At 57.7% G+C, this 11572-nt stretch overlaps 2 protein-coding genes across 9 annotated transcripts in view; one reads left to right on the top strand and one right to left on the bottom strand.

Annotated features, from left to right (window-relative positions):
* Positions 1-150: 150 nt before the first annotated feature.
* Positions 151-4061, bottom strand: HRC (histidine rich calcium binding protein). Of its 2 annotated transcripts, none has more exons than XM_031021634.2 (6): positions 2020-4061; positions 1874-1944; positions 1296-1364; positions 919-1045; positions 475-511; positions 151-296 (listed from the first exon to the last, which is right to left on the bottom strand). In XM_031021634.2, the coding sequence occupies exons 1-6, from the start codon at positions 3875-3877 to the stop codon at positions 260-262; spliced, it is 2199 nt and encodes a 732-aa protein (XP_030877494.2). In that variant the 5' UTR covers positions 3878-4061; the 3' UTR covers positions 151-259. The 2 variants fall into 2 exon arrangements, with proteins under 2 accessions (XP_030877494.2, XP_030877495.2); XM_031021635.2 differs by having other exon boundaries at positions 991-1045; positions 2020-4060.
* Positions 4062-5339: 1278 nt separating this feature from the next.
* The window catches only part of TRPM4 (transient receptor potential cation channel subfamily M member 4), a 37122-nt gene continuing 30889 nt past the window's right edge, over positions 5340-11572 (top strand). For all 7 annotated transcript variants that reach the window (XR_014141034.1, XR_014141035.1, XR_014141036.1 and 4 more), the window contains exons 1-5: positions 5340-5477; positions 5775-5842; positions 10302-10476; positions 10730-10910; positions 11094-11257. Coding sequence is in view for 4 of the 7 variants with exons in the window: in XM_081807611.1 (XP_081663737.1) it covers positions 5454-5477; positions 5775-5842; positions 10302-10476; positions 10730-10910; positions 11094-11257 (612 nt within the window). In the remaining 3 variants the exon portion in view is untranslated. The remainder of the gene's footprint in view (positions 5478-5774; positions 5843-10301; positions 10477-10729; positions 10911-11093; positions 11258-11572) is intronic.

Below are 11572 nucleotides of genomic sequence, written 5' to 3' on the forward strand. Positions count from 1 at the left end.
GACTGATTTATTTGTCAGGACCTTAGGAAAACCGACCTCCTCAAGAACCCGGGAGGCCAGACCACTCCTCCCTCAGACCCGAGTCCAAGTCTGCAGTCCCCACCCGCGCCTTCCCTGGTGCCCCGAGAATCCAGCCCCCACGCCTGACAATGAGGTTTCGGGGAGCATGTTTATTCATAACGCAATTCAATAAATACGGCTCGTGGAAATGGGTTGGAGGGCCAGGGAGGTGCGTCTGCGCCGCAGCCGCACCGCTGGGTCAGGGTTCTGGAGTTTCCAGCATGTCCGCCAGGGCTCTGGAGAGGACGCAGAGGTTAGACAGCCCAAGTGCCCAAAGCTCACCCCAGGCGCTTAGATGGAGATGTTAACCTGCCCATTTTACCGACAGGGGAATGGAGTTCCAGGGTCGTCCAATCACTCAGCGGGACCTCGCCTCTCTAAGGGCCCTTAAACTGCCCCCCTCCACACACTTACTGGTACAGGGAGGAGGAGAAATAGTCGACGTAGCTTCCTGTGGGAGAAAAGATAAGAGGCTTGAGCGGTACACCACAGGCGAAATTAGGGGGCCACTGATTCACCGAATCCGGAATCAGAACTAGCTCCGCCCCCCTTTTTCTTAATTCCTTCCCTAAGTTGAATTCCTTCTACTGGGACTCCTTTCAAGGTCCAGCGCCTCTCTCCTTGCTCCTGGTGTTCCCATTCTCCAGAAGCCCCTTTTCTTCCAGTTCTACCTGCTTTGGCCCCGCCCGTTCGTTTCTAGACCCACCCTTCAACCTTCCACCCCTTGCCTACTAAGTAGGCTTCAGCATCTAGCCCCACCCCTCCCTCGGTCCAGGCCCCGCCTCTCCGCGCGTACCCCGCCCCACCCGCAGACTCCCAGCCCTGACCACGCCTCCGCGCCTAGCCACGCCCCACAACCTGCCGGGCCCGCCTGTCGGATTTGGCTCCGCCTCCACGGAGTTTGCCTGGCTGGGCTCCGCCCACGCTCACCTGGAGTGCAGACAGTTTCGCAGACCAGCGGGCAGAGGTAGCAGAACTGGCAGTGCTGGGGGCGGGGATGGGGAGAGAACTATAAGACACGGTCGGGGCGGAGCCGGGATGGGGGCGGGTGCCGGACGGGGGCCCGAGTGGTAGGTTAAGGTCAGAGGCGGGACCGAGTGTGGAGTCAAGGCTGCACCAGGGATGGAGGGTTGGGTCAGTCTGAGGGCAGAGGCCAGGATTTGGGACTGTGGGTGCCCAGAGGGCCCCCGGCCATCCTGGGGCCTGGTGGAACCTGGGTCCGGGGAAAGTGTCACCTGGCACTGGTCGCAGTGCTCCCCCATGTTCTCCTCGTCGCAGTGACAGTTCTCACATTCAGTGCATCTCTGGGAAGGGGAGGATTCTGGCTTGGGGACACCGTTTGGGAGCCACCCGCCAGCCCTCCACCCTGCCCCCTGGACATTTCCCCAACTCCCGACGCTCACTACCTCCCACACTGAGCTCAGCATCTTCCCCCTCGTTCCCCTCTTGCAAGGTGACACCACATCCCCCTGTCACTGTGGGCTGGGCCTGTGGGTGTTCTCTTCATGCCTTCTCCCTATTTTCCCCACAGCCTGCCAGGCCCCAGCCCCATTCCACCTGCCCCCTCTGCCGGACCCTCCCCTCCATCCCCATATCTGCAGGTATAGCTCAGGCCTCACTCCCTCCTGGACCATTGCCCCAGCCTCCTCCCCAGCTTCCTGGCCTCCAGTCTGCCCCCTACATGGCCCCAGAAGTGCCTCTTCACCTGGCACTGCCCCTGCCCCTCCTTTGCTCAGAGCTGTCCCCAGGCACCTTAGAGCCCCAGGACAAATTCCAGGGACAGCCTGGAGGATGGACCTGGGCTGTCACTCACATTGCAGAAAGAGCAGTAGCCACACAGGGACCCAGGCTGGTAGTTCCCGTACTCCTGGGCACCCTGCGGATCTGTGGGGACAGGAGAGCAGCAGTGAAGCAGGCTGACTCCACTCCTCCCTGCCCCTACCTGGCCAGATCACTTACCCATGTCCTCGCCACTCTGCTCCTCACTGGAGCCACCTCCAGCCACCTCCCTCCTGGCCAGTGGGTTAGGGATGATGGTGAAGGGGAGCTCCTCTTCCTCCAGCCCCTCTTCCTCCTCCTCTTCCCCCTCCTGGTGGTCTTGGCTCAGTGGGGCGTGAACCTCAGCCCTCCCTTCCCTCTTCTCTTCATCCTCTTCTCCCTCCTCCTCCTCGTGGCTCACGCTGAGGCCGTGACCTTCCTCGTCATCTTCTTCATCCTTCTGGTCCAGGCTGCCATGGCGGGTGCCTTCTTCTCCCCGTTCTGAACTTTCATCATCTTCCTCATGGGAGCTCTGGTCCTCCTCCTCCTCTTCCTCCTCAGAATCTCTCTCCCTCAAATGGCTTCTGTCCTTGACCCCCATGTGTTCTGGCAGCTGGTGGCTAATCTCATCTTCCAGGGACCCTCTGTGGCCAGTCCCTTCATCTTGGTGGCCTTGTTGCCTGTGGCTGGGAGCCTGGTGGCCAAGCTTGTCAGAGATGTCCTCATCTTCATCCTTGGGGCCTCCATGGTGGTGATGGTCAGGGACTGCTGACTTATATTCATCTGGAAAGTCCTCCTCCTCAGTGCTCTTGGGGCCTGGGTGTTGGGAGCTTGCAACATGGTGGCTGAACTTGACTGTGATCTCCTCTTCCTCTTCATCTTCATCTCCAAGGCTATAAGTATGCCTGGGAATCTGGTGCCAGTGTTCAGTGGACACATCCTCATCCTCATCTTCTTCGTCTCCATAGCCTAGGTGTCCGTGACTGGGGATATGATGATGGTGTTCATCTGATACATCTTCATCCTCTTCCCTCCCATGGCCTTGGTGCCTGTGGACCTGGTGTCCATACTCAGTGGACATATCCTCTTCCTCATCTTCTCTGTGGCCTCGGTGTTCAGGACTGGGGATATGATGATGGTGTTCATCTGAGATGTCCTCATCCTCTTCTTTCACGTGGCCTTGGTGCCTGTGGGCATGGTGTCCATACTCAGTGGAGACAACATCAGCATCATCATCATCACCTTCTTCTTCTTCTCTGTGGCCTTGGTGTCCGTGACTGGGGACATGATGGGGATATTCATCTGAGGCATCTTCATCCTCTTCCCTCCCGTGGCCTTGGTGCCTGTGGGCGTGGTGTCCATACTCAGTGGAGACAACATCATCATCATCATCATCATCATCACCTTCTTCTCCATGGCTTTGGTGTCCGTGGCTGGGGACATGATGAGGATATTCATCTGAGTCATCTTCATCCTCTTCCCTCCTGTGGCCTTGGTGCCTGTGGGCCTGGTGTCCATACTCTGTGGAGACCACCCCTTCCTCTTCTTCTTCATCGTCCTCTTCTCCGTGGCCTCCATGCACATGCCTGATGCTATGATGGCGATACTTGCTGGACTCAACTTCATCCTCATCCTCATCCTGATGGCTGTGGCTTCTGTGGCTGGGGAAGTGGTGCCCGTGCTCGTCTGAATCATCCACATCTTCGTTCCCATGGCCTCTGGGCCCACGGGCCTGCCAAGCATGCTCTGTGAAGACCTCTCCATCAGGGATATTCTCTTCTCTGACCTCGTGGTCTTGGTACCTGTGGTCTCGGAGCCCGTGACTGTATTCCCTGGAGACATCCTCATTCTCATCTCCGTGGCCTCGGTGGCTGTGCCTGGGGTGGCCAAACTCGCCTGGCACATCCTCTGAGGGCCCCACGACTCCTGCATTGTTGTTCCAGTTGCTGGGGCCCGGCCCGGCCCCTCTCAGCTGCTGGGTCATGGCGGGGGGGAGGAGCAGGCTGACCATGGCAGCCCAGAGGAGAGAAGTGTGCAGCCATGGCCCACGGTGGCCCATGGGGACAGACAGGCAGCAGAGCTTCTCCCAGGGCCGGCTCCAGCCGGATGAGTGTTGGGGTCCTTGCCCCTTTTTGGGTCCTTCTGGTTCTTTCTGCCTGTGTCGTTCCCTTGCTGTGCTCCCCGCTGCCTCTGCCTGGCTGCCTTTCTCCAGCCCTCACTGCTGGACACCCCTCAGAGGCAGTCTCAGGAGCCCCCTCACCCCCCCTCTGGCCCTCCCTCCCCACCTCCCAGCCAATAGGGTCTCTCTCCTCCCCTCTCTGCGGCTAAATTTACTTGCAGCCCTGAGTTATTCTGGGTCAGTCCCCGCCTGCCCCTCCCCTCCTGTTCCTCCTCCTCCCAGCTGGGGAAGGGGTAGGTGAAGGGATCTCAACTTGGCCAGGAGTGGGGGCCAAGGACTGGACTTGGTACTGCCAACAAGTTCATGTTTGGCAGCTGCAAAGATAATGGCTAGACTTTTAGTGGGCCAAGTTGGGGGGAACCTAAGGCAATTGTGGGGGCCGGAGGGACCCATCCGGGAGGAGAGACCCCTGCCATGGAAGGATTGGGGACTGGATTCTGGGGAGTTTCTCCCCAGAAGGGGAGCCTTTGCTGAGAGAGTGGATGACAGTATGGAGGCCCTGGACAGGGGTGGAAGGAACTCGCTCCAGCACACACACCTATGACCTCCTGTCCCTGGAACTCGGAGCCAAGGGCAGAAGACCAGGCCAGGCCAGGGCTATAAATACAGCGAGGGGGGTGGGGGCTCAGGTTACCCAGCTAGGCCGCAGCTGTCCCTGTCAGAGCTGCAGGAGACACATGGCCCTGCCTGTCTGTGGGTCACTGTCTCCCACTCCTCACCCTGTCACTATCGCCCTGGCCCTTTGGGTCCCCAGCCCTCTTTATGGGTGTCCCTCTCTCATTTCTGTCACCCACTGTTCCCCAACCACAGGATTCTACTATCTTCCTGTCACTCTGAGCATCTGCTCTCCACCCAATTCTTTCTCTCTTTCTCTCTCTCTCTCTGAGTCAGTGTACCCCCTGAATCTCTTCACCCCCTTTCTGATTCTCTGCCCCCTACTTAAGTTTTTGTGCCAACCCTCCCCCCCCCAATGGATTAATGTACCTCTCCCTATCTCTGGGATTCCATCTTGGGTTTCTGTCCCCCTCTCTCTGGATCTCTGTTTCTTTCTCTCTCTGGTCTCTGACTTCCCGTTTCTGGGTCCTGTCCCCCTCTCTCCGGTTCCTTGTCCCTCTCTCAGTCTCTTGTCCATCCTTCTCTGGATCTCTGTCCCCTCTCTCTGGATTTCTGTCTCTTTCTGGTCTCTGACACCGCTTTTCTTGGTTTCTGTCCCCCCCTTCTCTGGATCTCTGTCTCCCCCTTCTCTGGATCTCTGTCCCCCTCTGGGTCTCCGTCTGGCCGTCCCGTCTGGCCCTTTGCCCCGCCTCTCGCTCTACGCATCCGCAAGACTCCCCACCCCAGACCTTGCCCCGCCCCGGCTGGGAAGTGGCGGATCCGGTTTGTCCTGGGCGGGTCTGGAAGCGGGGTTGGTGGAGGGAATGTAGGTGGCCGGGTAGGTTGCGGAGGCTGCTGCAGCATGGTGGGTCCGGAGAAGGAGCAGGTACAGCGGCCGGACTCCCGGGCTTGGCCTCTGGTTCCCAGAGAGGAGGGTGCTGGAGACCCAGATTCTTGGTTCAGATGAAGGAAGGGGTCGGAGTGGGGGCTCCCGGAGGTTGGGGGTCTCCGGACTCCTGGGTCCTTGGGGACAGATAGGAGCGGGGGCTAGGGGAGTCCTGAGGCTGGGGGAGGAAGGCGCTGGGGTCCCGGACTCCTGGGTCCGGGGAAGGGTGCGGGGTGGGTGCCTCCGTGTCCGATAGGACTGAGCTGGAGCCCTCCCACCCCTTGTTTCCGTCCTCAGAGCTGGATCCCCAAGATCTTCAAGAAGAAGACGTGCACGACATTCATCGTTGACCCCACAGATGCGGGGTGAGGAGTTCGCCCCTGGGGTCCACCCCGGAGCGTCCCCAGAGCGTCCCCGGCCCGCTGACCCCGCCCACCTCCGTCCCCCGCCACCCCCGTCACTGCGGACACTTCCAAGGGCGTGCCCTGGTGGCGCTCTCCCTTGGGACGGTTTGGGTCCGTGCAGACTCTTCCAATTTCCCTTCGGTCAGGGTCAGTGTTAAAGCCCCGGGCTTCGTTCTGTTTCTTTCCTTCCCTGTGTCTCTTCTCTGCGTCTTTTGCGTCACTTTCTTTTTCTGTTTTGGCTGTTTGTTTTATTCATTCATTCATTCATTCCTTCCTTCCTTCCTTCATTCATACATCCAAGAAGCCCTCATTCACTGCTCCCAAGGGAGCATAATTATCAGGAGCACAGGCGCTGCCAGGGTTCAGATGTCACCTGGGACTGGTGCTGTGTGGCTTTGGGTAAATCATTTCACCTCTCTGGGCCTTATCTGTCCCCTGGACATAAAGACGGGCCCTACCTCCTGAGTGGGCATTTATTGGGAGGATTTAAACAAGTACCTGCTTGTGAATTTCTGGAATGGGGCCCAGCACGTGGCTGGCGCTGGAAAATGCCTGCAGTGATCACTGGAAGGAAGCAGTGATCCTGTGTGGAGGCCCCGTGCTCAGGCTCGGTGGCCAGGGACACCTGCATGAGTCCCGTGGGGTGTTTGCCTACCTTGAGGAGCTCCCGGCCTTCAGGGACGGTCTCTCCAGTGGATTCTGGCTTTGAGGTTGTTTTCAAGACAATCTTTGGGGCATGGGAAATGTCATCATTCCTAACTTAGTGTGTGCCGTGCATATCCTAGTGCAGTACGTCTTGCAATGATGTCTAAATATAAACAGATGGACGTTATTGGGGGTGAGTGCTCTAAACCTTTTTACTGATGGGGAGTGTGGCCAAGGCAGTTGAGGGACCTCTGGTCTGGCGGGAAGAGGACTAAGGCAGAGAGATGGGAGCTCTGAAAGACGGGCAGCTGGGGCCCCGCCCGAGCCCCGAGGAGGCTCTGGCTATGGCTGGGGAGGGGACACAGGGTGTCACTGGTGCCTTTTGGAGGAGGAGGGGCCGGTGAGGTGGCATTTGAAGGATGAGCTGGAGTTTGACAGTTGAAGGCAGCCGGGAGAGAAGAGCGTGGATTCAAAGGTGTGGGAAGAACATGTGCAAAGTTCAAGGTGCAGGAGGCCTCCATGGAGGAGGGTGGGCCAGGATCTTGGCCCTGGGGTGCTGGGCAGCAGTGGGAGGGGCAGGATCAGCTCTGGGTGTGGAAAGAGCCTTTGGGGGTTGTGTGAGGATGAATCGGAGTTCGAGAAGCCTCGGAAGAGGCTGGGCTGGGGTCTGAGTGGGACGAGAAGAGGCCTGAGCCAGGCCACCCCTGTGGGGACACAGGGTGGGGACAGGGACAGGAGCTTGGGGACTGCTGGATTTGAGGAGTAAGAGGGGAGTAGGAGGGGGGAGGATGGCTCCTGGACATCTGGTCTGGGACCTGAGAGACAGTGGGGTTGTCCCCGAGACAGGGAATCCAGGAGGATGAGCAGGTCTGGGGAATGTTGCCAAGCTTAGCGTGGGCCTTCAGGTATTAGGGGACTTGGAGGGGACTAGGGGATGCTGCAGACCTGGGTCCGGGACTTCTGTCCCGCATTCGAGAAGTCTTAGTTGTAGATGGTAACTGAAACTGTGGAAGGAGGTGAAATGTCAGGGGGGAGAATGTGTAAAGTCGGGGAAGGTGCCCTGGCAACTCTATGGCCTTTTTTTTTTGCATGGAAGAGTATTTTTATTTTTCATTGTTTTTTATTTTTAAAGATTTTATTTATTTGAGAGAGAGAGAGCACAAGCAGGGGCAGGGGCAGAGGGAGAGGGAGAAGCAGGCTTCCTGCGGAGCAGGGAGCCCAATGCGGGGATCGATCCCAGGATCCTGGGATCACGACCCGAGCCAAAGGCAGACGCTCAACTGACTGAGCCACCCAGGCGTCCCCGGAAGAGTATTTTTAAAAACCTGTCTCTGGGGGCGCCTGGGTGGCTCAGATGGTTAAGCGTCTGCCTTGGGCTCAGGTCATGATCCTGGAGTCCCGGGATCGAGTCCCGCATCGGGCTCCGTGCTCGGCAGGGAGTCTGCTTCTCCTCCCTCTGACCCTCCTCCCTCTCCTGCTCTCTGTCTCTCGTTCTCTCTCTCTCAAATAAATAAAATCTTTAAAAAAAAAAAAAAAAAAAACCTGTCTCTGAATGCCTCAAAACAAACATGCCACCTCACAAGTCACCACAGTCTCCAGCACATCCGCAGATTTCCACCTGATGCTTCTTTTTTTTCTTTTAAAGATTTTATTTATGTATTTGAGAGAGAACACCAGCGGGCTGGGGGTGGGGGGCGGAGGGAGAAGCTGGGCGGGGAGCGGGGCTCAATCCCAGGACTCTGAGATCATGCCCTGAGCCAAAGGGAAGGCAGATGCTTAACCGACTGAGTCACCCAGGCGCTCCTCCACCTGATGCTTCTTTCCCTTAAATTATTTGCTTGGCCCCTGGGGCATCAAGTTTGAGACCCATGCAGGGAAACCACGTGGTCTGGGGCTCTGGGAACACCTTCACTGGAGGGAGGCACAGAGAAAAAGAAAAGCCACCAGTGTGGCAGGGACAAGGCAGCCAGGGGAGCGGTGTGCCCTGCCAAGGGAAGGAAAAAATTTTTTAGCATCAGTCTTTGTGCTGTGACCAGTGCCATTTTGTGATAGTCACACGAGACCTGAATAGAGGCCATTGTGTTCGGGGATATGCTGGTCATTGCTGATATTATCGGGAACAATTTCAGCTTCAGCGGCCACACAGAGGAAGGAAAGTAGGAGGTAAGAAGTGCAGAGTGGCCAGTTCTGTCCACCAGAACTTTCTGCAACGGGAGAAATGTTCTATATCCATATTCAATATGGCGGCCACTGGCTACATGTGGCTCTCGAGCACTTGAAATGTGACCAGAGCAACCTAGGAACTGAATTTTGTAATTGTATTTAGTTTTAATTTATTTAAATGGAAAGAGCCACATGTGGCTAAGGTCGATTAGATTAGACACCTTAGGTTCTGGAACATTCCATGAGGAAGTTTTATCTACAAGGACTAGTGGAAAGTAGATGGAAGGTAATGAGGGGGTCCAGGGATGGGGTTGAGATAGGTGAAAGGATCAAGAGGGTAAACTGAGACATGCCAGCTCCCTGGAGGTGGACTCAGAAATGAGGAAGGATGTGCCCCTCACTGTAGTCACTGGGCCAGGAGAGGGGCTGAGTGTATTCTGTTCATCCTGGGTGTGGATTGATGGCCATTCTTTCAGTGTCTTTACAACTTTTAACAAATCCATGTACCACCGGTGGTATTATTCTGTGAAACTGGTCCTTAAGTTAAGGCTCACTCGGTTTACGTAAATTCAGGTCTCCTCCAGTATCTGAAATCCCTTCTGGAATCAGAGACTAAAGAGACGTAGATACATTTTCAAGTAAATTCTTCATTCCCCAAACCCATGTTGCTTGCTCTTTAAAACTCAGAGGCCCATCACTTGTCCATTTATTTAAGGGATGCAAGGGCTACTTGTACATTTAAGGGGAAAAAAAGTTTTGTCTATGATTACCATAAATGAAAAAACTTCCTAGAGAAAGAAACAAGCCATAAAAGACCATCACAATGAGAAGCAAATGAAGGCATTTCCCTTCTAACTGGACATTGTTGGCAGCCCAATGTTCTGAGCCTGAGGCCTGCTTCTCTCTTAAAAAAAAGAGTAGCGGGGCGCCTGGCTGGCTCAGTCGGCGTGAGCAGGCGGCTCTAGATCTCTGGGCTGTGGGTTTGAGCCCCACGTTGGGGTGTAGAGATTACTTAAATAAATAAACTTTAAGAAAGCGCCCAGCAAAGCCTCTCTCCTTGACAGTAATCAGGAGAACTGGAAAAGGCAAGGTTATTTAAAGCTCTGTGTGGCCTTGGGCTGGAGTGGTTTCTCCGCCCGAGCCTGGTATGCAGCCCTCATTTCAGAACGCACCCTGTGATTTCCCTGAAGACGGCTGTGTTACCCTTGTCTTGATCTGAGGAGGAAATGGGGGCTCAGGGAGGTGAAGCCCAAAGTCCCACAGCTGCCCCCGCCTCTGGGTGCTCTCTGAAACACTCTGGATTTTCCTTTTCGTGGAATCTCGTCTGTTTGGACTGGGGGCAGCCGGGCCGGCCCCTGATGGCTGGTGGCGCTTCTGGAACGCGGGCCTCAGTGAGGGTGGGGCCCTGTCCCCTCCCTGCTCCAGCTTCCTCGAACCCCCGTGGCTCCCTCCCACTCCAGTGAGGGGCAGCGCCAGGGTCAGCATGGGCTATGCGTCAAACTGGGGACGGGGGGGGGGCACATGCAGAAGTGTGGGCGCTTCTACAGGAGCCTTAGGGTCGGGGGAGGGGGGAACCCCTGGGGTTCATGCTCCCCTCCCCCCTCATCCCCAGAGGAGCCCTGTGCCAGTGCGGGCGTCCCCGGAGCTCCCACCCGTCAGTGGCTGTGGAGGATGCCTTTGGGGCAGCCATGGTGACCGTGTGGGACAGTGACTTGCACACCACGGAGAAGCCCACTGACGCCTACGGGGACCTGGATTTCCTGGGCGCCAGCCGCAAGGCCAGCAACGTGAGGCCTGCACGTCTGGGCAGGGCTGGGGTCGGCGAGCGGGGCTGCATGCGCCAGGGGCTCCCCGAGTCAGAGTCTGGGGTGCTGCAGCTGAATGCTACCTCCCCATTTGCCCATCCCTGTCTTCCCCTCTCCCCGAATCTCTCCCCCTCCACCCCTGTCTTTTCCAAGTCTGTCCCCTTTTCTCTGGGTCTCTGTCCCCTTCTCCGTCTTCATCCCTTTCCCCGTGTCCCCTCCTCCTGTGTATCCACAGTTCCTCCGGCTCTCTGACCGCACGGATCCAGCTACCGTTTATAATCTGGTCACCCGCACATGGGGCTTCCGGGCCCCGAACCTGGTGGTGTCAGTGTTGGGGGGGTCAGGGGGCCCCATCCTCCAGACCTGGCTGCAGGACCTGCTGCGACGCGGGCTGGTGCGGGCTGCCCAGAACACAGGTGACTGAGGTTGGGTGGCTGGCTGCGCCCCCTGAGCCCGGGCCCCTGCCCATCTCCCCCACTTCTCTGGGATGCGGTCTCCCCCCAGCTCTGACCGGGTGTTGGTCTCACCGTCTCTTCTCGCTCTCTGTCCCTTCACACCCAGGTCTCTGGACCTCACCATCACGCTCTGTGTCTCTGTAGGGGCCTGGATTGTCACCGGGGGGCTGCACAGGGGCATTGGCCGGCATGTTGGTGTGGCTGTGCGAGACCACCAGACGGCCAGCACTGGGGGCACCAAAGTGATAGCCATGGGCATGGCCCCCTGGGGCGTGGTTCGGAACAGAGACACCCTCACCAACCCCAAGGTGGGACCCAGAGCCTTGGAAAAGGAGGGGGCTGGGAATCCTGGGTCTGGGGGCCCGGACCCCTGGGTCTGAGGGAGGAGGGCGCTGGGGGTAGGACTCCTGGGTCTGAGGGAGGAGGGGCTGGTGGTCCTGGCCCCCTGGGTCTGAGGGAGGAGGGGCTGGGGGTCTGGCCCCCTGGGTCTGAGGGAGGAGGGGCTGGGAGTCTGGACCCCTTGTCTGAGGGAGGAGGGGCTGGGCGTCTGGACTCCTGGGTCTGAGGGAGGAGGGCTGGGGGTCTGGACTCTTGAGTCTGAGGGAGGAGGCGGCTGGGAGTCT

Source organism: Leptonychotes weddellii, chromosome 16 (assembly GCF_054177405.1).
Source record: "Leptonychotes weddellii isolate Sample4059 chromosome 16, ASM5417740v2, whole genome shotgun sequence".
In the NCBI taxonomy this organism is placed as follows: Eukaryota; Metazoa; Chordata; class Mammalia; order Carnivora; family Phocidae; genus Leptonychotes; species Leptonychotes weddellii.

What these genes read in the sequence shown, in the direction of transcription:
- HRC (XM_031021634.2), bottom strand. Translation starts at nt 3,877, where the DNA reads ATGGGCCACCGTGGGCCATGGCTGCACACTTCTCTCCTCTGGGCTGCC. An exon ending in GCTACTGCTCTTTCTGCAAT is followed by an intron (nt 1,365 to 1,873) that starts GTGAGTGACAGC and finishes TCCCCTTCCCAG; the next exon opens with AGATGCACTGAATGTGAGAA. An exon ending in TTCTCCTCCTCCCTGTACCA is followed by an intron (nt 297 to 474) that starts GTAAGTGTGTGG and finishes CGTCCTCTCCAG; the next exon opens with AGCCCTGGCGGACATGCTGG.